At 36.0% G+C, this 27,845-nt stretch overlaps 1 protein-coding gene across 1 annotated transcript in view; it reads right to left on the bottom strand.

Annotated features, from left to right (window-relative positions):
- LRP1B (LDL receptor related protein 1B) overlaps positions 1 to 27,845 on the bottom strand; it is a 2,198,408-nt gene that overhangs the window by 771,651 nt on the left and 1,398,912 nt on the right. The window contains 3 exon segments of the mRNA XM_018062463.1: positions 4,852 to 5,056; positions 6,465 to 6,662; positions 26,167 to 26,412. Of these exon segments, the coding sequence (XP_017917952.1) occupies positions 4,852 to 5,056; positions 6,465 to 6,662; positions 26,167 to 26,412 (649 nt within the window).

Consider the following 27,845-nt stretch of genomic DNA (forward strand, 5'->3'; position numbering starts at 1 on the left):
ATAATAAGCTTGATGTTTATAGGAGATTCATGCACTACTTCAGGTCACCTTAGCAATAAGTGTAGTCCTTTAAAATGGATAGAAAGAGAAATGACTCCTCCCTAAGATCCCTAATTTAGCATCTTGGAATAACTTGTCACCTGGGATACTGGGTCAAAACCTAGAATACTGCACAAATGTGACATGGTAGCAAATATATCTTAGAACATCAGAAGAAGGCCTGTGGATTCCATGTTAAGGAACCAAAGTAGTCAATTAAAAATATGTCTTTGTTGGCGTTTGTTAAAAAAAAAGAAAAGTAACAAAGATCTTGGCTCTTTTAGGAAGCTCGTGTGATGTAAACATGTTTTATGGGGCTAATGGTATATAACCTGCTTTTTTTCCTAGTTGTACTCAGGAAGCAAAGTGGCTGGTAGCAATCCCACTGTTGGGCATACACACCGAGGAAACCAGAATTGAAAGAGACACGTGTACCCCAATGTTCATCACAGCACTGTTTATAACAGCCAGGACATGGAAGCAACCTAGATGTCCATCAGCAAACAAATGGATAAGAAAGCTGTGGTACATATACACAATGGAATATTACTCAGCCATTAAAAAGAATACATTTGAATCAGTTCTAATGAGGTGGATGAAGCTGGAGCCGATTACACAGAGTGAAGTAAGCTAGAAAGAAAAACACCAATACAATATACTAACACACCCTGGTGGCTCAAATGGTAAAGCGTCCGTCTACAATGTGGGAGACCTGGGTTCAAGCCCTGGGTAGGGAAGATTCCCATGGAGAAGGAAATGGCAATCCACTCCAGTACTATTGCCTGGAAAATCCCATGGACAGAGGAGCCTGGTAGGCTACAGTTTATGGGATCGCAGAGTTGGTCACGACTGAGCGACTTCACTTCACTCACATATATGGAATTTAGAAAGATGGTAATCATAACCCTGTATGTGAGACAGCAAAAGAGACACAGATATAAAGAACAGATTTTTGGACTCTGGGAGAGGGAGAGGGTGGGATGATTTGGGAGAATGGCATTGAAATATGTATACTATCGTGTAAGAAACGAATTGCTAGTCTAGGTTTGATACAGGATACAGGATGCTTGGGGCTGGTGCACTGGGATGACGCAGAGAGATGATATGGGGTGGGAGGTGGGGGGGTGGTCAGGGTTGGGAACTCATGTACACCAGTGGTGGATTCCTGTCAGTTCAGTTCAGTTCAGTCGCTCAGTCGTGTCCAACTCTTTGAGACCCCATGAATTGCAGCACTCCAGGTCTCCCTGTCCATCACCAACTCCCGTAGTTCACTCAGACTCGCATCCATCGAGCCCGTGATACCATCTAGCCGTCTCATCCTCTGTCATCCCCTTTTCCTCCTGCCCCCAATCCCTTCCAGCATCAAAGTCTTTTCCAATGAGTCAACTCTTCGCATGAGGTGGCCAAAGTACTGGAGTTTCAGCTTCAGCATCATTCCTTCCAAAGAAATCCTAGGGTTGATCTCCTTCAGAATGGACTGGTTGGATCTCCTTGCAGTCAATGTATGGCAAAACAAATACAGTATTGTAAAGTAAAAAATAAGAAATAATAAAAAAATAAAAATAAAAATTTTCCAAAAGAATATAAATGTCTTTGGAGATCCTATAACTTTGATGCTCAGTCTCCTTACATATTTCATGAAAAATTTGAGGAAAAGGGGAATTGTTACTTTTACTTTGCTCTCTGTCTATGGGGTTGCACAGAGTCGGACACGGCTGAAGTGACGCAGCAGCAGCAGTCTATTTTATGAAAGGTCCAATGTCTACAAGTGTCTATGAACTTTTTACCAAAATATACAATAAATTTGAAAGCATTTTAATATTTGTACGACCTTTCTAAAATCAACTGCTACATTTTAAATTTAAATTTACAACTAAGCTCTAAAGGTGTTTACATGAACCTCATATTTTATCCATGTCAATCTTTTATAAGGTAATTTTAAATAATAAAAATTCTATTATATTATGTTAAACCTATAAACTTTTCATTTATTCAGAGAGTTAAGTGAATTGGTACTGTCATTTGAACTTTGGTCATTCACACCAGAAACAATTTTCCAAGCATTATTTCTTCAAATGTTATATAAAATTATTACCACTGTAATTCTAATTAGCCTCACAAGTTTGTAGTAGCAATTAGCAAGGGAAGACATCATCTTTTCTCAGAAGCATTATCACGTTTTCCCTCCCCAGAGGCTAGCTTTCTGTCCTAATTTTCAACTCTTAGAAACTGTTTTACTTCTGGAAATCCCCTTACATCATTGAAATAGCACTTAATATTTTCATATAAAGAGTATCTGTGGATTGTGTTTGTTTTGCATTTCTGTTTTCTTTTTCTTCTCTCAGGTTGGCTATTCCCCAAACAAACTGAGATAAATAAGTTTATTCTAAGCATTGTCAATTCAAAGCTATAGAAAATGAAGCTTCAATTCCCAGATCAACTGCTTTGTTTGATCAGGGTATTTTCAAAAATTTTATACACCTGTTTTATGTGCTTGTTCTCTTCTCTGTGTGTGCCCTTTGTATTTTGTGAAGCAGTCAGAGTTCTTCTAACATAACGGTACACTTGCTAAAATTATCATTTTCTCCAAAATATTGCTTTCCCTTATACAGAAAGTTTCTCATGCAGATAAGCTGCAGTTACCAAATAGGTATGTCTAAGTCATGAAAAAATCCACACCGGTAGCTATTATATTGAGGGTAAAAACCCTCTGTTGATGGCAGACCTCTGTGGGAAGTAAAATGTCAAAGTGGGCCATCTACTTGCACCCTCAGGAAGAGTCTGTTTGAGAAGGAAATTTCTCATAAAACACGCCTGATCTCTTTCTAGTTAACTGTTAGCACAGGAGTTAACGGGTGAAGTGGGCCAAGCATAAACTATAAACTGGAGGACACACCTTCAGCCTGAAAGGTTTGCTACTCCTCTGTTAGTTGTTGACAGACCTCCCTACGTTTTCAAGAGAAGCCAGAAATCTAGAATTGTATTCCAAATCTTTCAAAATTTAAATTTTGGCAACTAATCAAATAAATGCAACACACTGTGGAAGGTAAAACAAACACAACAATGACAGTTGCCAGTTTGAAACCAGCAACCTTCTCTACACAAGCTACCTTGCCCCCTTTAATGTCTATATCTGAAATGCGGAAAAGGAAAACAAACAAAATTCCCAAGCTATTGATTTCTGGGTTGCGCATAAAACAGTGTACAAAGAAAAGTGTGTGGACCAGGAAGCTGACTGAAACACAGGTTCCCTTTTCTCTTCTGCATCTCATTCAATTCCCTCCTGACTGACTCCTCTTTCTGACCTCCATCCTTCTTGGTCCTTCCTAGGCTGTGTATTACTTAAAAGTACAGAGCAAAACAATTTTCCTTGCTATCATCCTTTAGACTTGACAATCATTTTGGATATATAAAATAATCAATAGTAATAACAAAGTATCCCAATATAGATGAGTTATACATTATATTTCATATTCTATCTCCTCAAAAACAATCTAATTAAGAGACATTACTGTTCCTGATGTTCAAAACAGAATACAGAGATCTAAAGGAAGATAATACACTTGAGTAGGTTCTCCAGAGGATAAGTGACTGAGCAGCGCTGGACCCTATTCTCTGGCCCCGAATCCACTGTCTCTCTTCTCATCTTTCACAAAGGACTGAAGGGAATCAGTGAGGCAATAATCTGGATTACACTTTTGACTTTGTCTTCCAGAATAATGTGTCTTGTCTTTAATGTCCCTATAGCCAGCATCTCACCATTGGATTCCTTCAAGTTTAATCTAATTTTCTTTTAAACTATCTCTAAGTACATACAAATACAAATAAATGGTGAGGTGGTTAACACTTGTGACTGGACCAAAGACTGGTCCTGTGGTTTGCAACCATTAGACAAAATTACAGCCACAGCATCTCTTTGGCAGGTCAAAAATAAATTCATTAAATTACCACTTCACTAGGTTCGATACAGGATACAGGATGCTTGGGGCTGGTGCACTGGGATGACCCAGAGAGATGATATGGGGTGGGAGGTGGGAGGGGGCTTCAGGGTTGGGAACTCATGTACACTTGTGGTGGATTCGTGTCAATGTATGGCAAAACCAACACAGTATTGTAAAGTTAAAAAATAAAATTTAAATGAAAAAAAATAGAGTTACAGTATCTTACAAAAGGGCCTAATGACCATATTTAGGAAAAAATGAAAGTTTTCTCCTTTAAAAGTACCTACGTAAGCAATTTTATATCAAATTCATGGTGACAGTCTAAAATTGGTTGATATATACATCAGCTTCCCTGGTGGCTCAGACCGTAAAATAATCTGTTTGCAATTAAGGAGACCAGGGTTCGATCCCTGGGTCAGAAAGATCCCTTAGAGAAGGAAATGGCAACTCACTCAAGTACTGTTGCCTGGAAAATCCCATATACAGAGGAGCCTGGCTGGCTACAGTGCATAGGTTTGCAAAAAGTTCAGTGTGACTGAGTACTGAGTACACATGCATAATTGTAGATGTAAATACAAACATACATCTATATATACAACCATCCACAAGTATGCTGCTAAGTCGCTTCAGTCGTGTCCGACTCTTAGCGACCCCATGGACTGCAGCCTACCAGGCTCCTCCGTCCATGGGATTTTCCAGGCAAGAGTACTGGAGTGGGTTGCCGTTGCCTTTTCCACAAGTATATACACACATATTTACATGCACAAAATAAGCACTTTGACTTCTAATTTATGAGAAAATTGAATCCAATATTAATTTTAAAGGTAATATTTTATGCCAAAGTGAATCTATGAGAGGCAAACTTCTTTACCCAAATCTTGGGTCCAAAGCGATGGCCCTGGGGTGTTCCATAGCTCCTGCAATGAGTGTAGTTCTTAAGGAACCATCTAGTTTGGCCACTTCAATTTGGTCCAGATTGCTGTCTATCCAGTATATGTTGTCTGCTATCCAGTCAACAGTCAATCCTTCTGGGGTAGCCAGGCCATGTTCCACAACCACTTCAATAGCACTGACACCTACAAAAAGAGAGAAACCAACACTAGCATCCATTCAAGTGACCCACTAAGCACTAAGGAAAAGGCGTCCTTATCAGCAGTATGAAGTATTCAATATTATATTAACTTTGAGAGATAGAGTGTAAAAGTATTACCTGACACAGAGAGACATTAAGATGGCCCCAAATTTAGAATTAATGATGTTTCCCAGGAGAGGTCTTTAATCTCTTAAATCCTTTCAGTGACAGCATAACAGAATTTTTAAACAACTCTGAGGCTAATAACAATGTTTAGGTTGCAAAAAAGTTATGTCATGTTTCTGATTTTTTAGGCAGAACAAGAAATTTTAGAAATGATAATGACTTGCTGGTTAAAATCAGTGTAATGCAATTCAAACACTGATCTTCAGGGAAGAATAAAAAGTCCACCTGGGGCAATCTGCATCTAGCCAGGCAGCTACTCTTTTAAAGCATGACTGAAAAGATCGATGTTATGGCATTTAGCATTAAAAATAATCCTCAAATTATAGCTCCCCACAGATTTCTGAGCCAATATAACATTTCTGATTTGTATTTTGACTTGTAGAATATAACATGTTTGAAAATAAAGGAAGAAGCCTGTAGTGAGGGCTAAATAAAAATAAACAATTGAGTAATACCCAACTATTTTTATTTATGTCCTTCATTTCTTTTGGAATTAACACTTTATAACTTATGACATTGCCAGTGCCTTTGTTAGACTTTTTTTTTAACAGTAAACCATGTAAAATCATGGATCTAAACCCATCATTTGAAATTGAAATCAATACTTTGTAATATCAGACACAGATTCACACATCATAATTACATTGTGTTTGAACACTACATTTTCCAAAATTGTAATGGTGATTTAAGGAGGAATTTAGATTTTGATAGAAATACCTGGCCTTTGGAATGTTATACAGATCTAAGATTTTCAAGAGAATTATGACATATATTTATCTCAAGATCTTGCCTAGGAAAGCCTAGATTGGAAAAAAAGATGCCAAATTATGGGAAAACTTATTTAGCTCATATTAACAATCTTTGTAATAATTTATTATTTCTTTGAATAATGCTAGAAGATGAAAACCATAAAAAAACAAAGCTATCTTAACTCACAAAAATTATGTATAGTAATTAGAAGACAGTCATTTTTCTCTTATAAATAAATTTTACCATTGAATATGCACCAAAATGCTCACAATTTGAAAATAGTGTGAATAGTATAGGCCTTCACCCCCCCTCCAACATATCATCACACATACTTCACATCCCTGGATTTCCACATATGAGGGAGAAGATAAGAAACCAAAGAGTAATCAAAATTCCTTCTGATTACAACATATTTTTTCTGAAATTTTCAGTTAGAAATTAATCCCACAATTAAGTCAAAATTGTAATGAATGTACCTCCACTTTCAGAAAGCTTGCCACGGTATATTCGGTCTTCTACAACATCTGTCCAATAAAGTAAACTTTGATTGAAGTGAAAGTCAAGTGCTATTGTGTTTCTCAATCCAGGAACAAGCAGACTATAGTCTCTTTTATGAAGATCAATCCTTCTGATCTCATGGCGAATAGAAAAGATGATGAATGCTTCAAAAGGATCTGAAAATAGATTTATGTTAACAGGCATATGGAAATATTTATATGCTTTAGCAAACAGAATAAAGTACTTGGGGTCAAGATCTATTTACTTAAAAGCACAATTTATTATGAATTTTCTGTCATTAGAGGAGCTACTTCTTATAATCCAAAATTTAAAAGAATCTTGAAAAACTTAGGTTTATTTGTATTTATTAAAATAATCTATAAATTTTTTTATTCCTTGAATTTTTACATACCTAACTCTGATTTTAAAATAGAAGAATTGCTGCAATTACAAGACAGAATGTGAGATTTTCTGTTTTAGTGTCGTTTAAACTGACAGTTCAAACTTGAGAAATATTGCCATAGAAATTGCTAAGTGAATAAAACTAGCTCTGTCACTTTTAGCTCATCACATGACTCTAGATTCACAAAGGAGAGAAAACCAACAAAAGACAATTTATATGAAGAGAATTACTGGGCTTATAATTAGGAAGATGGTGGCTTTCTAGAAAACCCAAGAAAATCATATATATAACTTTTCCCTCACTAGTTTTTTAATCCTGGACCAGACCTGGAAGAAGAGAAGAAGCTTTGAAAACAGATGTAAGATTAAAGTTTTATATTTTTGTACATAAAAAAAGAATGTTTTAATACTCAAAAGTTACTAAAATTACCATTTTAAAAAATATGAAGTCCTCTACTATTGGACATACTGATATTTGTTAGACATGAATTCTGCTTTATGAATATACATTTTGAGGGAGGGACCCAGGCTCAGTAAGATTTCTCCTGTTTCCATGTTACTGTCAACTTTGTATGCTTTTTTTTAGGGAACCTTTTTCCTCTCCCAAATCTATACATGTTTCTGAATGTGAGCTATTATAATCACTCCTGGGTACAATGGTTGGCCTAAGAGGTGTATATAAGATCTAAGTCAGGAAGATGGGTTTTTAAACTTTCAGAGAAGTTTTCAAGTTGAGGAGAAAGAGTTTCTTTGCATATTTCTCAGCCTAGTATTGTCATTCATGTCCTTGTACTTTAAGTCTACTTGTAGTATTGTAGGAGAAGAGAAAAAAAGCCTCAGAAACAAAAACTGAAGACCAGGAGAAGGGCCATATCCTAAGGACATTCAAACTCATAGTTCCAATTTTCCCTAAGCCTACCTCCTTTCTTCAAATCCCCTGTGCAAATGCATTTAACTCTATTGCACTTCATTAGAACTGGATTTTTGTCAACTGTAACCAGATATACTGTTCTTACTATGTATGTGTTAGTTGCTTATTCATGTCCAACTCTTTGTGAGCCCATGGACTGTAGCAAGTCAGGCTCCTCTGTCGAAGGGGTTTCCCAGGCAAGAATACTCAAGTGGATTGCTATTTCCTTCTCCAGGGGATCTCTAAAACCTGGGATCGAACCCGGGTCTCCCACACAGCAGGCAGATTCTTTACCATCTGAGTCATCTGGGAAGTCACTTTGGCTTCTTATTAATCTCATTTCCTCAGAGATGTCTTCCCTGATCAGTTACCACATCTTCATTATTCTATTTCACTATAGCCTCTTTATTCTCTTTAGAGTACAATTTAAAATCAGTATTTTTGTTTGCTATTGCCCTTATTCACTGGAATACAAACTCTCTTAAACAGGATCTTGTCAGTCTCACTCATTATGTTGTCCCTAACATTTAATATCTAGTTCCAGAAAAACATCTATTTCTGCTTTATTGACTATGCCAAAGCCTTTGACTGTATGGATCACAATAAACTGTGGAAAATTCTTCAAGAGATGGGAATACCAGACGACCTGACCTGCCTCTTGAGAAATCTATATGCAGGTAAGGAAGCAACAGTTAGAACTGGACATGAAACAACAGACTGGTTCCAAATAGGAAAAGGAGTACTTCAAGGCTGTATATTGCCATCCTGCTTATTTAACTTCTATGCAGACTACATCATGAGAAAGGCTGGGCTGGATGAAGCACAAGCTGGAATTAAGATTGCCGGGAGAAATATCAATAACCTCATTTATGCAGATGACACTACCCTTACGGGAGGAAGTGAAGAGGAATTAAAAAGCCTCTTGATGAAAGTGAAAGAGGAGAGTAAAAATGTTGGCTTAAAGCTCAACATTCAGAAAACAAAGATCATAGCATCTGGTCCCATCACTTCATGGGAAATAGACGGGGAAACAGTGGAAACAGTGTCAGACTTTATTTTTGGGGGCTCCAAAATCACTGCAGATGGTGATTACAGCCATGAAATTAAAAGAAGCTTACTCCTTGGAAGAAAAGTTATGACCAACCTAGATACCATATTCAAAAGCAGAGACATTACTTTGCAAACTAAGGTCCGTCTAGCCAAGGCTATGGTTTTTCCTGTGGTCATGTATGGATATGAGAGTTGGACTGTGAAGAAGGCTGAGCGCAGAAAAATTGATGCCTTTGAACTGCGGTGTTGGAGAAGATTCTTGAGATTCCTTTGGACTGCAAGGAGATCCAACCAGTCCATTCTGAAGGAGATCAGTCCTGGGATTTCTTTGGAAGGAATGATGCTAAAGCTGAAACTCCAGTACTTTGGCCACCTCATGTGAAGAGTTGACTCATTGGAAAAGACTTTGATTCTGGGAGGGATTGGGGGCAGGAGCAGAAGGGGATGACAGAGGATGAGACGGCTGGATGGCATCATAGACTCGATGGATGTGAATCTGAGTGAACTCTGGGAGTTGGTGATAGACAGGGAGGCCTGGCATGCTGCGATTCATGGGGTCTCAAAGAGTCGGACACGTCTGAGTGACTGAACTGAACTGAACTGATTCCATTTCTATGCAATGTCCAAATAGGCAAATCTACAGAGACAAAAAATAAACTAGTGGTTGCCAGAGTCACGTGTAGGGGTTTATGGGGAGTAATTTCTAATGTCTGTGGGGTTTGTTGAGGGCGCTTAAAATACTCTAAAATTAGACAATAGTAACAGTTGTATTACTCTCTAAATACACTATAGACCACTGAATTGTGTATCTCAATTTATCTGTTTTAAGAAAAAAGAAATATGGTAATAAATGTGGAAATTTATAAAAAGTAACGAACAGTACATATGTTATTTTTAGTCCACTGTTAACTAAAAATCATGTATTTTTACTTCATTTGATTACTCTGTACAACTAAACTCAACTCTGAAAATTTTCCTATCTACATAAAGAAAGACAATATTGCATTCTGATAATTTAATGTTTTTCTTCTCTGTATATTTACACTAGTTGACTACAGTATTCAAACATACAAAAAATAATATTTCAACTCAATAATTCAGAAAATATAAAAGGAACTAACTCACAGGAATTAGGAAGAATATAATCAATAAAACTACAGAAATAGATAAAATAGAGAAAAACAGATGATCAAAATAAAACTTCTTTGGGTTTGTTGTTACTATTTTCTCTTTGAGAGAATAATGAAAGCTAAAATAAATAATCCAATATGCCATTTTACATACTACTGGGAAATTATAAAGACTAGTTTTAAAAGACTTTGAAATGAAAAAAAAAAAAGACTAGTTTTAAAAATTACAGGTCTCACAATGGTCTTTTCTTTAATGAAAACAAACAAAAACTCTATATAAAACATTTAACAATAAAACACAATTTAATTTTCAGTGATTTAGTTTTGATGTAGATATACAAAATTCTTTTGAGGCAAACTTGATTTGAAATGAGTATCAACAAAAGGTGAAACAGTCATCATTTTTACAGTCTTCTAACAATTTTTTTCCAGTATACTGGCTCCTGTCTAGTAAGTGACTGAATTTAACAGCTTAGGCCAGTACATCACACTCTACAAAGAAGCGGCTTGGAATTTTTCTACTTTAGCATATTATGAGTTTACATACACACAAAAAAATAAGCTTACAGTTTACATTTTATAGTAATGAATTCCATGTTTATAAACAGCACATCAGAAGTAGTTTTTAAAAATGTTTAAAATATTGTAATTTTCTATCTCTTTTCTTTGATTTTCTTTTATTTCCATTTCAGGTTTGCACAATAATTTTTACAAGATAGAATATGAAAACAATAGATGACTTGTCTAAGGAAAAAAGTCCCTCTGTAGTCCTCTTAGGGTAAATTGTGATTATAACTCTACAGCTAGCAATTCTATATGAATAGCTCCTAATTATTTTTCATACATGTAATATTAAACACAAAATGATATTATAGCTATAGTGTTTTCTCTCCTTCTATTTCAGAATTTTTACTGTCTTCTCTGCGCTCATATATAAGAATTTATTTGGATTTCTCTCTTCCCATATCAGATACATTTCTTTTACACAGTAGAAACTCACTAAGTAATAAATGGTCTATTGTTTCTCTAGCTCAATATATATTACTGCTAACTTTTCTCCATTAATTCAGCTCTAGCTATGTTGGGAATGAATGATAGTGAAGCATTACTGAAGTGTGATATATATGAGGGGAGAGGACAGAATCTATAGAAGGAAGGGTAGAACAGACTTTTAAGTGGCAAGAATCTACATTTGATGTCTATTTGTGTATATGAAAGAGAAAGTCAGAGACCAAGAGAGAGGGAGAGCGTGAGCGCAGGGCTCCCCTGGTGGTCTAGTGGGTGAGAATCTGGCTGTCAATGCAGGGGAAATGGGTTTGATCCCTGCTCCAGGAAGATTCCACATGCAGCAGAGCAACTAAGACTATACATCACAACTACTAAGCCTGTGCTCTAGAGTCTGGGACCCACAACTACTGAAGCCTGCACACCCTAGAACCTGCGCTCCAAAACAAGATAAGCTACAGTAATGAGAAGCCCACACACCACATCTAGAGAGTAGGCTCTGCTCTCTACAACTAGAGAAAGCCCATGCTCAGCAATGAAGACCCAGCACAGCCAAAAATAAATAAATAAATAAACCTAAAAAAAAAAAAAAAAACCCACACAACATGTAAACCATTAAAAACAAAATAGCTTGACTGCAAATGCACTGGGGTAAGGGATTGTATGACATGGCCTTATTATTAGAATCAATGAATAAATAGCTAGCCCAGAAGACACTGAATATGGAGGTGATAAAAATTATTACTGAATGAAGAAAAGAAATGGAGTAAGAAAGAAGTGAATAAAAAGGAGAATGATAAAGTGGAATTGGTTAACAAAGGTCAATGTGAATGAAATTAATAGATGGATAACTGAATGGAGATGCTTGAAATGTCTAAAATTTATAACGGATGGCTAATTTCTCTGAATCAATAAGGGAAGGCAATAATCTTAACATGAAAATAACCAAAGTAAATGTAGAGATGCAAAAGACTAACAGGTATATAGAGAAATGCCCAAATTCATATATAAATAATAAGAAACAATACCAACTAAAGCAATGAAAAATATCACTATACTCCTAACTCCTATATATTGTGGAAAAAAATTAGAATGTTTGATAATTTTGAACTGGCAAGGATGTGGGAACTTTGGACATGTATTATTGGTGTAGATGTAGTCTGTTCAGTCACTCTGAAGAACAACTGGTTCTACTTATTCACAGTAAATATAAGTACATCCCATGAGTTGGGTACTTTAGTCTTGAAAATTTTCAAGCAGATTTATAAAAATAGATAGATAAATCTATGTCTATGGCAGTGGTATTTGTGTAAAGATCGAGGATGCTTTGAGTGAACCTATGTGACAGAATGGATAAACTGAAACTAGTACTACATGTCACATGATTATACATGGTGGTTAGAAGCAACATATTAATTGTACTCATAGCACAAGGTAAAAATATAGTGAAAATGTATTGGTATTTTAAGTAATAAAGGGCATTTTTATATTCAATTAGCATTTACTACACAATTTTCATATATATCAAAAGAAGTATAAAATAATTTGATTTAATCTCTGCTTTGAAAAAAAAAAAACTTTAGGTGTAAGCAAGAAAATGCACTGGTCATAGCAAACACCCTCTTCCAACAACACAAGAGAAGACTCTACACATGGACGTCACCAGCTGGTCAACACTGAAATCAGATTGATTATATTCTTTGCAGCCAAAGATGGAAAAGCTCTATACAGTCAACAAAAACAAGACCAGGAGCTGACTGTGGCTCAGATCATGAACACCTTATTACCAAATTCAGACTGAAATTGAAGAAAGTAGGGAAAACCGCTAGACCATTCAGGTATGACCTAAATCAAATCCCTTATGATTATACAGTGGAAGTGAGAAATAGATTTAAGGGCCTAGATCTGATAGACAGAGTGCCTGATGAACTACAGAATGAGGTTTGTGACATTGTCCAGGAGACAGGAATCAAGACCATCCCCATGGAAAAGAAATGCAAAAAAAAGCAAAATGGCTGCCTGGGGAGGCCTTACAAATAGCTGTGAAAAGGAGAGGCGAAAAGGAAAGATATAAGCATCTGAATGCAGAGTTCCAAAGAATAGCAAGAAGAGATAAGAAAGCATTCTTCAGCGATCAATGCAAAGAAATAGAGGAAAAGAACAGAATGGGAAAGACTAGAGATCTCTTCAAGAAAATTAGAGATACCAAGGGAACATTTCATGCAAAGATGGGCTCGATCAAGGACAGAAATGGTATGGACCTAACAGAAGCAGAAGATATTAAGAAGAGGCGGCAAGAATATACGGAAGAACTGTACAAAAAGGATCTTCACGACCCAGATAATCATGATGATGTGATCACTCACCTAGAGCCAGACATCCTCAAATGTGAAGTCAAGTGGGCCTTAGAAAGCATTGCTATGAACAAAGCTAGTGGAGGTGATGGAATTTCAGTGGAGCTGTTTCAAATCCCGAAATGATGCTGTGAAAGTGCTGCACTCAATATGCCAGCAAATTTGGAAAACTCAGCAGTGGCCACAGGATTGGAAAAGGTCAGTTTTCATTCCAATCCCTAAGAAAGGCAATGCCAAAGAATGCTCAAAGTATCGTACAGTTGAACTCATCTCACATGCTAGCAAAGTAATGCTCAAAATTCTCCAAGCCAGGCTTCAGCAATACGTGAACTGTGAACTCCCTGATGTTCAAGCTGGTTTTAGTAAAGGCAGAGATCAAATTGCCAACATCCGCTGGATCATGGAAAAAGCAAGAGAGTTCCAGAAAAACATCTACTTCTGCTTTATTGACTATGCCAAAGCCTTTGACTGTGTGGATCACAATAAACTGTGGAAAATTCTGAAAAAGATGGGAATATCAGACCATCTGACTTGACTCTTGAGAAACCTATATGCAGGTCAGGAAGCAACAGTTAGAACTGGACATGTAAAAACAGACTGGTTCCAAATAGGAAAAGGAGTATGTCAAGGCTGTATATTGTCACCCTGCTTATTTAACTTATATGCAGAGTACATCATGAGAAACACAGGACTGGAAGAAACACAAGCAGGAGTCAAGATTGCCGGGAGAAATATCAATAACCTCAGATATGCAGATGACACCACTCTTATGGCAGAAAGTGAAGAGGAACTAAAAAGTCTCTTGATGAAAGTGAAAGAGGAGAATGAAAAAGTTGGCCTAAAGCTCAACATTCAGAAAATGAAGATCATGGCATCCGGTCCCATCACTTCATGGGAAATAGATGCGGAAACAGTGGAAACAGTGTCACACTTTATTTTTGGGGGCTCCAAAATCACTGCAGATGGTGATTGCAGCCATGAAATTAAAAGACGCTTACTCTTTGGAAGAAAAGTTATGACTAACCTAGATAGTATATTCGAAAGCAGAGACATTACTTTGCCGACTAAGGTCCATCTAGTCAAGGCTGTGGTTTTTCCAGTGGTCATGTATGAGAGCTGGACTGTAAAGAAGGCTGAGCGCCGAAGAACTGATGCTTTTGAAATGTGGTGTTGGAGAAGACTCTTGAGGGTCCCTTGGACTGCAAGGAGTTCCAACCAGTCCATTCTGAAGGAGATCAGCCCTGGGATTTCTTTGGAAGTAATGATGCTGAAGCTGAAGCTCCAGTACTTTGGCTGCCTCATGTGAAGAGATTACTCATTGGAAAAGACTCTGATGCTGGGAGGGATTGAGGACAGCAGGAGAAGGGGACGACCAAGGATGAGATGGCTGGATGGCATCACGGACTCGATGGATGTGATTCTGAGTGATCTCCGGGAGATGGTGATGGACAGGGAGGCCTTGTGTGCTGTGATTCATGGGGTCGCAAAGAGTCGGACATGACTGAGTGACTGAACTGAACTGAACTGAATAGAAATAAGCTTATAAAACAGACTATTCAAAGACATCATGGGAATTTGAAGACACATAGTAAATAGAGATGAACTGGATCTACAGAACAGCTTGTAAAAGTTCTGGAGTCATGAGTAATGAAGTTCAAAAGCTCTTTTCTAGCATCTCTTTTGGAGAAGGCAATAGCACCTCACTCCAGTACTCTTGCCTGGAAAATCCCATGGACGGAGGAGCCTGGTGGGCTGCAGTCCATGGGGTCGCTAAGAGTCAGACACGACTGAGCGACTTCACTTTCACTTTTCACTTTCATGCATTGGAGAAGAAAATGACAACCCACTCCAGGGTTCTTGTCTGGAGAATCCCAGGGATGGGGGAGCCTGGTAGGCTGCCCTCTATCGGGTCACACAGAGTCGGACACGACTGAAGTGACTTAGCAGCACCATCTCTTTACCACCGGCTCTGAGTAAATGAAGTAATCTTCTGGTCTTAGTTTCAATAGGTATAAAAACTATATTACCTACCTACAAATAAATTACCTACAACATTTTAGATACTTGATAAATAGAAACTATCAACAATATTATAATTAACTTCCAGAAATGATTCATATGGATTTGGGGACTAACATATGTACACTACTATATATAATGTAAAACAAACAAGCTATAAGGACCTACTGTATAGCACAAGGAACTATACTCAATATTTTCTAATAACCTACAAGGGAAAATAATATGAAAAATAATATAGATAAAACTGAACCACTTTTTTGTTCACCTGAAACTGATATATTGTAAATCAACTATACTTCCATAAAAAATAAATAAAAAGCAAAATAAAACCACAAAAAACAGAAAGAAAGAATTGATTTACAGAGAGAGATGTGAATAGAGTATAGGATTCAAGTTTTCAGACAGAATGCAGAAGACATTATCATACTTGACAGTCACATGTGACAATGAGAAGTGTACATGAAGGAGATAGCAAAATGAAGTGATATATATGAAAGTACCTCATACATTCTTGGCCATCATGCATTTGCTATCATTCATAATGATGAAATCAGAAATAATGTTCATGGAGTGAAAACCCACAGTAGAGGAAAACGACACATCACATTGAAGAGATTAAATGAACAAAAATGAAGAAAGTCCTGAATGGCAGGCTGAAGTATTTAGGGTTCTTTTCATAATAAAGACTTATTTTAAAATCACAGATGTAGACTGACAGGCATAAATCTTACTTTATTAAGATAGATAAAGGAATGGATGGCCAGATTATAAATGTCCTCCCTGCACCACCTCCACCCCCCTGCCCCACCATCAAATTCATTCTCCTGATCTCGTCACCATTAACTTCCATTGTTCTCCAAGGTAGACCATCGAATTATAAACATCATTTTCTTCTTACTATGTTCTTATTCTCACTAAATTCTTTCCATTAATTCTCATCTTCCAGATTAGATTACCCTCTCCCTTTACAGTAAAAATGCCACATTTCTTCAACTTTTTAATATTTTACTTTTCACAAGCTGTAGAACTGTTCAGTTCGGTTGTGTCCGACTCTCTGCGACCCCATGGATGGCAGCATGCCAGACCTCCCTGTCCATCACCAACTACTGGAGTTTAGAAACAGGAGGATGACAAAAATTAGGTCAGAGTGAGTACTGCCATCATCAAGACAATGTGTGTAACTCCGTGCTGCAGTACAGATGCTTTTTTTGTAGACTTAAAGTTTGGGTGCAAAAAAATATTGGATGCAAATAAATATTTGGGTGCAAAAAAAAATGTTATAAATGGAGCTGCAAATCAACTATAACTCAATAAAAATATAAAATAAATGAAACTCTGAAAAAAAAAGAAATAAATGGAGCTCCAAACCAACTATAACTCAATAAAACATATAAAATAAAATGGGCCTTCAAAAATAACTGTAGAAAGTTTAGGTGATGGACACAGTGTACTAATAGGTGGTTACTATGTTTATACTTTTTTATTTATATCCATGATCTCTTTTTTAAAAAAAAATATACAAATTTTAAAATATAATTTTAAAAACATTTTAGAAAATGTGATTAAAAACAAAGAAATATATTGGTGGGTAAATCTAACCTAATCAGGCCAACAGAAAAATAAAAGAGGAATGCTACTATGTTCTTTCTGATGTTATTAGAAACATGCTGATAATTTGTAAGTAGCCTACCTGCCTAATGGCAAAGAAACCAGAGATAAAAAAGAAATGCAGTCAGTAGAAGTATTCTGGGTTATTATAAGTAAAAATAAAATAGGAGAAAAGTGATTAACAAATATGTACTGCAGAGGGAATATTTAAAGAGCTGACAAAATAAAGTATCCAAATGCCTAAGAGAAGTGAGGTTTACAGGCATATTAAATAAAAAATAACAATCATAAAAAAGTCTTTTGAAAATCTTATTATAGTTAACTAATAAAATGTCAAAAGTGAACCTAGAAAAAAACAGAGTAATGAGCTCAGCAATTCAGCCAAGGACAGAGTGCAAAAATTTAGGAAGGAATTATTAGAAAAGAAAAGAGAAAATCATGAGACAACTACAGAGGAAAATTCAAGAGGAAAATAAACGAGTGAGTCATACTTCTAATTTGAGACATAAAGAGTATTATTATTTTATTTTTAAAATGTCAAGAAGATTAATCACAGATATTGCATTCAATAAAGAGAACACATTTTAAAAAGAAGCTGTCAGGAATGATGGAAAAAAGGAACAAAAGAGAGCAAGAGAAAAAGAAATTTTACTTTTAAAGCCCAATAGTTAATAGTCAATTCATTTTATTGAACTATGAATTTGCTGTAGGTTTTTCAAAAAGAAATGATGTGAAAAAAAGACAGAATCAATTTCTTTTTATATATGAAAATTGGTTTAAATAAAAAGTAAATTTTAATGCCTAACAAAACCTTTATTATCTGCAACAGTATAAATGATAATGGTGTTTAGTATACTGTATATTAGGAAAGTGCTAAATTATTAGCAGGAAAAGATTTCTATACTAATTTTTTTTAAAATCTTTAATTCTTACATGCATTCCCAAACATGAAGCCCCCTCCCACCTCCCTCCCCATAACATCTCTCTGGGTCATCCCCATGCACCAACCCCAAGCATACTGTATCCTGCGTCAGACATAGACTGGCGATTCGATTCTTACATGATAGTATACATGTTAGAATGCCATTCTCCCAAATCATCCCACCCTCTCCCTCTCCCTCTGAGTCCAAAAGTCCGTTATACACATCTGTGTCTTTTTTGCTGTCTTGCATACAGGGTCGTCATTGCCATCTTTCTAAATTTCGTATATATGTGTTAGTATACTGTATTGGTGTTTTTCTTTCTGGCTTACTTCACTCTGTATAATCGGCTCCAGTTTCATCCATCCCATCAGAACTGATTCAAATGAATTCTTTTTAACGGCTGAGTAATACTCCATTGTGTATATGTACCACCGCTTTCTTATCCATTCATCTGCTGATGGACATCTAGGTTGTTTCCATATCCTGGCTATTATAAACAGTGCTGCGATGAACATTGGGGTACATGTGTCTCTTTCAATTCTGGTTTCCTTGGTGTGTATGCCCAGCAGTGGGATTGCTGGGTCATATGGCAGTTCTATTTGCAATTTTTTAAGGAATCTCCACACTGTTCTCCATAGTAATTTTATTTTTTTTATTTTTACTTTTAAATTAATTTATTTATTTTAATTGGAGGCTAATTACTTTACAATATTGTAATAGTTTTTGTCAAACATCAACATGAATCAGCCACGGGCACACATGTGTTCCCCATCCAGAACCCCCCTCCCACCTCCCTCGCCATCCCATCCCCCAGGGTCATCCCAGTGCACCAGCTCTGAGCACCCTGTCTCATGCATTGAACTTGGACTGGCAATCTGCTTCACATATGATAATATACATGTTTTAACACTACCCTCTCAAATCATCCCACCCTTGCCTTTTCCCACAGAGTCCAAAAGACTGTTCTATACATCTGTGTCTCTTTTGCTATCTTGCATATAGGGTCATTGTTACCATCTTTCTAAATTCCATATATATGCGTTAGTATATTGTATTGGTGTTTTTCTTTGTGACTTACTTCACTCTATAATAGGCTCCAGTTTCATCCACCTCATTAGAACTGATTCAAATGCATTCTTTCCAATGACTGAGTAATATTCCATTGTGTATATGTACCACAGCTTTCTTATCCATTCGTCTGCTGATGGACATCTAGGTTGCTTCCATGTCCTGGCTATTATAAACAGTGCTACGATGAACACTGGGGTACATGTGTCTCTTTCAATTCTGGTTTCCTCGGTTGTATGCCTAGCAGTGGATTGCTAGGTCAAATGCAGTTCTATTTGCAATTTTTTAGATCTCCACACTGTTCTCATAGTATTTTATTTTTTTTATTTTTACTTTTAATTAATTTATTTATTTTAATTGGGCTAATTACTTTACAATATTGTAATAGTTTTTGTCAAACATCAACATGAATCAGCCACGGCACACATGTGTTCCCATCCAGAACCCCCTCCCACCTCCCTCGCCATCCCATCCCCAGGTCATCCCAGTGCACCAGCTCTGAGCACCTGTCTCATGCATTGAACTTGGACTGCAATCTGCTTCACATATGATAATATACATGTTTTAACACTACCTCTCAATCATCCCACCTTGCCTTTTCCCACAGAGTCAAAGACTGTTCTATACATCTGTGTCTCTTTTGCTATCTTGCATATAGGGTCATTGTTACCATCTTTCTAAATTCCATATATATGCGTTAGTATATTGTATTGGTGTTTTTCTTTGTGACTTACTTCACTCTATAATAGGCTCCAGTTTCATCCACCTCATTAGAACTGATTCAAATGCATTCTTTCCAATGACTGAGTAATATTCCATTGTGTATATGTACCACAGCTTTCTTATCCATTCGTCTGCTGATGGACATCTAGGTTGCTTCCATGTCCTGGCTATTATAAACAGTGCTACGATGAACACTGGGGTACATGTGTCTCTTTCAATTCTGGTTTCCTCGGTTGTATGCCTAGCAGTGGGATTGCTAGGTCAAATGGCAGTTCTATTTGCAATTTTTTAAGGAATCTCCACACTGTTCTCCATAGTAATTTTATTTTTTTTATTTTTACTTTTAAATTAATTTATTTATTTTAATTGGAGGCTAATTACTTTACAATATTGTAATAGTTTTTGTCAAACATCAACATGAATCAGCCACGGGCACACATGTGTTCCCCATCCAGAACCCCCCTCCCACCTCCCTCGCCATCCCATCCCCCAGGGTCATCCCAGTGCACCAGCTCTGAGCACCCTGTCTCATGCATTGAACTTGGACTGGCAATCTGCTTCACATATGATAATATACATGTTTTAACACTACCCTCTCAAATCATCCCACCCTTGCCTTTTCCCACAGAGTCCAAAAGACTGTTCTATACATCTGTGTCTCTTTTGCTATCTTGCATATAGGGTCATTGTTACCATCTTTCTAAATTCCATATATATGCGTTAGTATATTGTATTGGTGTTTTTCTTTGTGACTTACTTCACTCTATAATAGGCTCCAGTTTCATCCACCTCATTAGAACTGATTCAAATGCATTCTTTCCAATGACTGAGTAATATTCCATTGTGTATATGTACCACAGCTTTCTTATCCATTCGTCTGCTGATGGACATCTAGGTTGCTTCCATGTCCTGGCTATTATAAACAGTGCTACGATGAACACTGGGGTACATGTGTCTCTTTCAATTCTGGTTTCCTCGGTTGTATGCCTAGCAGTGGGATTGCTAGGTCAAATGGCAGTTCTATTTCCAGTTTTTGAAGGAGTCTCCACACTGCTCTCCATAGTGGTTGTACTAGTTCGCATTCCTACCAACTGTGTAAGAGGGTTCCTTTTTCTCCTCACCTTCTCCAGCATTTGTTGTTTGTAGACTTTTTGATAGCAGCTATTCTGACTGGCATGAGATGGTACCTCATTGTGGTTTTGATTTGCCTTTCTCTGATAATGAGTGACGTTGAGCATTTTTTCATGTGTTTGTTAGCCATCTGATGTCTTCTGTGGAGAAATGTCTCTTTAATTCTTTGGCCCATTTTTTTTATTAGGTCGCTTATTTTTCTGGAATTGAGCTACAGGAGCTACTTGTATATTTTTGAGATTAATTCTTTGTCAGTTGCTTCATTTGCTACACTTTTCTCCCATTCTGAAGGCTGTTTTTTCACCTTGCTTATAATTTTCTTCATTTCTCAAAAGCTTTTAAGTTTAATTAGGTCCCATTTGTTTATTTTTGCTTTTATTTCCATTACTCTGGGAGGTGGGTCATAGAGGATGCTGCTTTAATTATGTCAGAGACTGTTTTGCCTATGTTTTCCTCTAGAAGTTTTATACTTTCTGGTCTTACATTTAGATCTTTAATCCATTTTGAATTTATTTTTGTGCATGGTGTTAGAAAGTATTCTAGTTTCATTCTTTTACAAGTGGTTGAACAGTTTTCCCAGCATCACTTGTTAAGGAGATTGTCTTTTCTCCACTGTGTATTCTTGCCTCCTTTGTCAAAGATAAGGTGATCATAGGTGTGTGGATTTATCTCTGGGCTTTCTATTTTGTTCCATTGATCTATATTTCTGTCTTTGTGCCAGTACCATACTGTCTTGATGACTGTGTCTTTGTAGTAGAGCCTGAAGTCAGGCAAGTTGATTCCTCCAGTTCCATTCTTCTTTCTCAAGATTGCTTTGGCTATTCAAGGTTTTTCATATTTCCATACAAATTGTGAAATGATTTGTTCTAGTTCTCTGAAAAATACCATTGGTAGCTTGATAGGAATTGCATTGAATCTATAGATTGCTTCAGGTATTATACTCATTTTCACTATATCAATTTTTCTGATCCATGAACATGGTATATTTCTCCATCTATTAGTGTCATCTTTGATTTCTTTCATCAGTGTTTTACAGTTTTCTATATATAGGTCTTTTGTTTCTTTAGGTAGATTTATTCCTATTTTATTCTTTTTGTCACAATGGTGAATAGAATTGTTTCCTTAATTTATCTTTCTGTTTTCTCATTGTTAGTGTATAGGAATGCAAGGGATTTCTATGTGCTGATTTTATATCCTGTATCTTTAATATATTCATTGGTTAGCTCTAGTAATTTTCTGGTGGAGTCTTTAGGGTTTTCTATGTAGAGGATGATGCCATCTGCAAACAGTGAGAGTTTTACTTCTTCTTTTCCAATCTGCATTCCTTTTATTTATTTGTCTGCTCTGATTGCTGTGGCTAAAACTTCCAAAACTATGTTGAATAGTAGTGGTGAGAGTGGGCATCCTTGTCTTATTCCTGACTTTAGGGAAAATGCTTTCAATTTTTCACCACTGAGGATAATGTTTGCTGTGGGTTTGTCAGATATGGTTTTTATTATGTTGAGCTATGTTTCTTCTATACCTGCTTTCCGGAGGGTTTTTTTTTTTTTTATCATAAATGGATGTTGAATTTTGTCAAAAGCTTTCTCTGCATCAGTTGAGATAATAATATAGTTTTTATCTTTCAATTTGTTAACGTGGTGTATCATATTGATTGATTTGCCAATATTAAAGAATCCTTGCATCCTTGGGATAAAGCTCACTTGGTCATGCAAAGGATTTTTGCATCTATGTTCATCAGTGATATTGGCCTGTAGTTTTCTTTTTGTGTGTGTGGCATCTTTGTCTGGTTTAGGTATTAGGGTTATGGTGGCCTCACAGAATGAGTTGGAAGTTTACCTTCCTCTGCAATTTTCTGGAAGAGTTTGAGTAGGATAGGTGTTAGCTCTTCTCTAAATTTTTGGTAGAATTCAGCTGTGAAGCTGTCTGGTCAAGCATTAATCCAAGAAGAAGATATAACAATTATAAATATAGATACACCCAATATAGGAACACAGCAATATGTAAGGCAAATGCTAACAAGTATGAAAGGGGAAATTAACAGTAACACAATAATAGTAACAGACTTTAGTACCCTACTCACACCTAGGGATAGATCAACTAAACAGAAAATTAGCAAGGAAACACAGACTTTAAATGATACACTGGACGAGTTAGACCTAATTGGTATCTATGGGACATTACACCCCAAAACAATGAATTTCACCTTTTTTTAAGTTCACACAGAACCTTCTCCAGGATAGATCACATCCTGGGCCTTAAGTCTAACCTTGGTAAATTCAAATAATTGAAATCATTCCAAGCATCTTTTCTGATCAGAATTTGGTAAGATTAGTTGTCAATGACAGGAAAAAAAAAAAACTATTAAAAATGCCAACATATGGAGGCTAAACAACGTGCTCTGAGTAACCAACAAATCACAGAAGAAATAAAAAAAAGGAATCAAAATATGCATAGAAAGAATGAAAATGAAAACACAACAACACAAAACTTATGGGACTCAGTAAAAGTAGTGCTAAGGGGAAGGTTCATAGCAATACAAGCTTACCTCAAGAAATAAGAGAAAAGTCAAATAAATGACCTAACTCTACACCTAAAGCAACTAGAAAAGGAAGAAATAAAGAACCCCAGGATTAGTAGAAGAAATGAAATCATAAAACTTGGGGGAGAAATAAGTGAAAAAGAAACCAAGGAGACCATAGCAAAAATCAACAAAGCTAAGAGCTGGTTTTTTGAGAAGATAAATGAAACAGACACAGCATTAGTCAGGCTCACCAAAAAAAAAAAAAAAAAAGGAGAAGAATCAAATCAACAAAATCAGAAATGAAAATGGAGAAATCACAACAGACAACACAGAAATACAAAGGATCATAAGAGACTACTATTGGGGACTAAATGCCTAACTTTCCAAAACTGAACCAGGAAGAAATAGAAAATCTTAACAGACCCATCACAAGCATGGAAATCAAAACTGTCCATACTAATTTTAAAAGGTAAAATATAATTTTGCTTCTCTGTTAAATTATAAACAAAGCTAGGTGTGATACACAGCAATCTTAACAGTGAGAAATGATATGGTACTATTGGATTTTCTTTCTGAGCTGAGAGTAGAAGGGGTCAATTCATTAGAAGAGTTACCTTTGCACCTGGTAACCTGTATTCAAAAGTTGAATTGTTCTAATATTTAACGAGTTAAATTGATTTCATAGGGTATTGATTTCATAGAGTACAAAGCCATAATAAGTCAATCATTTTGTCACCTATATCCAAAAATCAGAAATGGAGCCAATTCTCTTGTAAAACATGATTATATATCTAAGTTTGATCTATCATTCCCTTACTCCAAACATGTATATGAAATGGTTATCTTTATTTCAATAAACTGCTATTTTTCTTGCTAATTACATTGTGCAAGAATTCTGTAAGAGAACAAGTCAAATGAATGTTTGCTAAATTTATGCTTCTAGGACTCAAATTTTAAAAGGAGAAAACAACTACAAGACACCATTTGAAATAAAGTAATAAAATAATTTAATATTCTCTGAGAAAATCATCCTTTTAAATGCATATTACTTTACTGGATACTAGGTAGAACACAAAAAAATCTATAACTTGATTTCTGACTTCAAGACACCTATTACTTTACTGGAGAAGTAAAGAGTAAAGGAACGAGATAAAAATATAAATAAATAAATGTGACCATATATTTCTGTAGACAAATTCTATATATAGAAAGGAGAAATAAGTGGAGAGAGCTAGCATGTTTGGAAGAAGACTCCATTAAAGAAGAAAGATTTGTGCTAGAAGGTTTTAAAAATATCCAGAATTTTTAGAGACAAAGAGGGAAAGTACAATCTAAGTAGAAGAAGCAAAATGAAAAATGTTTATGATATATGGGTTCTTTGGATCCTGATGAAGCCTGGGTACTCCTAATCAGAAATTTTTAGAGTACAAAAACAGTTAGAATAAAGTATAACACAAATAAATAAAAAAGAATCAAATATATTCAAATACATTTATCATATCAACAAAAACAGTTTTTGATGGGGGAATATATGTGCTTTTTTAAATTAACACATCGGTAACAAGATTGAGCAGTGGGTCAAATGACTCCCATTACTGAAGGAGCAGTGGTTTTCAAGGCCTGAGAGTAAGAGAGATTTTGAGATATTAGCAACAATTTTTAACATGATATAAATATGTCTATTACTTCACAGTGATATTTCACAGTGGTCACTTCACAAAGACATAGTCATTGTTGCTGCAAAAACTGTTCTGTGGCATACGTTCACAACTCAAAGAAATGTTAACTTTCAGGGAGAGATTAAAGAAAATGAAAGGGTAAAATTTTTCCTTAAGAAACTTCATGGACCCCCTCCAATTCTATCCATGGACCTCTTAGTGCCCAGTGACTCAGACTAATAATCTAGAGAAGTTAATGGGAAACCACCACTCACTAAGCACTGAATGAGTGTGGGGCATAGTAAAAGTGCTTCTTGTCATTTTTGCAACATGTTGTTGTGCTGGGCATTGATATTTGAAAGATGAGAAAACCAAAGCTCAAAAGTTTTGGGTTACCTGCCTGGGGTCAAATACACTATGATTGCCAGCTACAGGATAAGATTTCAAATTTGGGCATGTTCCATAGTGTTCATTTGCTTTTCCTACTGTGGAATATGACCTAGAGAATCAGCAGAATGTCTTAAATGTGCAAGCAAGAGAATACAACCAGAGTTAAGTTGTTTCCAAGAGCAGTAGAGATACAGATGGTGGCTCAAACAGTGAAGAATCCGCCTGCAGTGTGGGAGACCTGAGATCGATCCCTGGTTTGGGAAGACCCCCTGGAGGAGGGAATGGCAACCCACTCCAGTATTCTCGCCTGGAAAATCCCCAAGGACAGAGGAGCCTGGCAGGCTGCAGTCCATGGGGTTGTAGAAACTTGGACACGAATGACTAAGCACAGACTCAGATGAAGTGTGGGACAGGGCCAGATTTTATGGGGTTATAAAAAGCACTTACATATAAATAAAAGTAAAAGCTTTGGAGAATAGAAAAATAAGCACCTGTGGAGAAAGATAACAAAAGCAGGTATTTAAAGAAAAGATAATCAGATAGCTTGTAATGGTAAAGGATTATTATAATATTTTTCTGTCCAAAAGATTTTGGCATAGGTCTAATATGGTGCATTATACTTTAATGCCTTTTCTAAAATTAATCAAATCCATTAGTAATTATCTGAGTTGTTTTTGGATATTTTTTTTCTCAATATCCATTCTTAAATATAGCAAGATACACAATACAGAAACACACACCACTTGCTATTTTTAAATATAGCAAAATATACATCTACTTACCGACACTTGAGCAACTTTCACCATCCACATCCAGCTTCCACCCTTCATAACATGAGCACTTGACTGTCTGCTTGTGCTGTTCACACACTTGACTGCACTTTAGATGATTGCTACAATAATCTACAATTTCACACGTTTTATTGTCTCTGCCGAGTTGAAGCCCTTCAGGGCATGAACAGACAATTCCTCTTCCAGGAACAACAGAACAGTGGTTGGTACAGCCTCCATTGTTCAGTGAACATTCATCTATAAAAGGAGAGGAACAGATAATAGGGCAATATTAATTGTTTTGTTCAATTAAATGCTAACCACTGAACTCATTTCTTTAAATCTAGAATTAAAGATTATGAATAAATTGAGAAAGATTTTTCAGATTTTTTTAAAAAATTTAGTCCTAAAGGGTGATGAAAGGATGATGAAAAATTTATCCAATGATCAAATAGAATTTTATATGATACAAATTGGCTGCCCATGTGGTGCTAGTGATAAAGAATCTGCCTACAAGTGCAAGAGAGGTAAGAGATGTGAGTTCGATCCCTGGGTTGGGAAGATCCCCTGGAGAAGGAAATTGCAACCCATTCCAGTGTACTTGCCTGGGAAATCCCATGGACAGAGGAGCCTGTTGAGCTATATTTTATGGGGCTGAAAAAAGTCAGACATGACGAGCATAGCACAGGCTAATGATATAAATTAGGAATGGAAAATTTGCATTTCTCTAAATTTTGCAGTACACTATATTGTACTCCATAGAACTAAAGTGAGTTAAGTATTTCTATTATTACTGGAAAGATTGTGCTCAGTCTTCTAGCAATTATGCAAAATCAGAATTTGGGGCTTCCAAAAGAGACACACATATACTGATAATCTGAAAATCTGAGTATCACGATGTTTATAAGTAAACAGGCACACACATATATGTATGTATGTATTATATCTATATACTGTTTTCTACATCTATAGCCTGATTTAGAATTATAATCCAGAATGGATTAGTTTGTCCTTTACTGACTACAGATATTTATTTAGGTAAATTATACATTGTACCTCATATATTTGTTATTATTATTAATTCAGTGAGGCTATGGAAATAGAACAAACAATACACAAAAATACTTGACCTGAGCAACTAACATTGACTGCACAGATGATAATAGTTTCATAAAGAAAGAGAACTTTTCTTTAAAGCACTTATAATTTATAATTACACTTTAGATTCATTTATCATTCTATTTCATCACAAGATTGTAGGATATATGAGAATATACAAGCATCCTTTCTGTTTACCATATATATTCCATAGTTAACAAAGTGCCTAGCATAGAGTAGGCAGTTAAAAACATGTGTTAAATAACAAAATTTAACAAAATCATCCAGAAGCACACAACTGTCCCTAAATTGAGCTAGTATCTGTCCACCTGGGAAATTTCAAAATGTCATATTTATGCACTTGACAAAAATAGCCAGCAATTATTTTTGCAACCATGATATTAACTCTTGCTATATATTATTATATTAGATGTCTATTAATAAGGACAAAATAAGTTTTGTCTTCCTTGGCTTTAAAAATAATTGAGTAGTTTTCAAAGCTTGTTCAATTATGTGTATTTTTAGACATACTGAAAAGGAATATTGTTCAATGATTTGCAAATTGCAATAATATTTTCTTACATGGCTCTAAT

This window comes from Capra hircus, chromosome 2 (assembly GCF_001704415.2).
Source record: "Capra hircus breed San Clemente chromosome 2, ASM170441v1, whole genome shotgun sequence".
In the NCBI taxonomy this organism is placed as follows: domain Eukaryota; kingdom Metazoa; phylum Chordata; class Mammalia; order Artiodactyla; family Bovidae; genus Capra; species Capra hircus.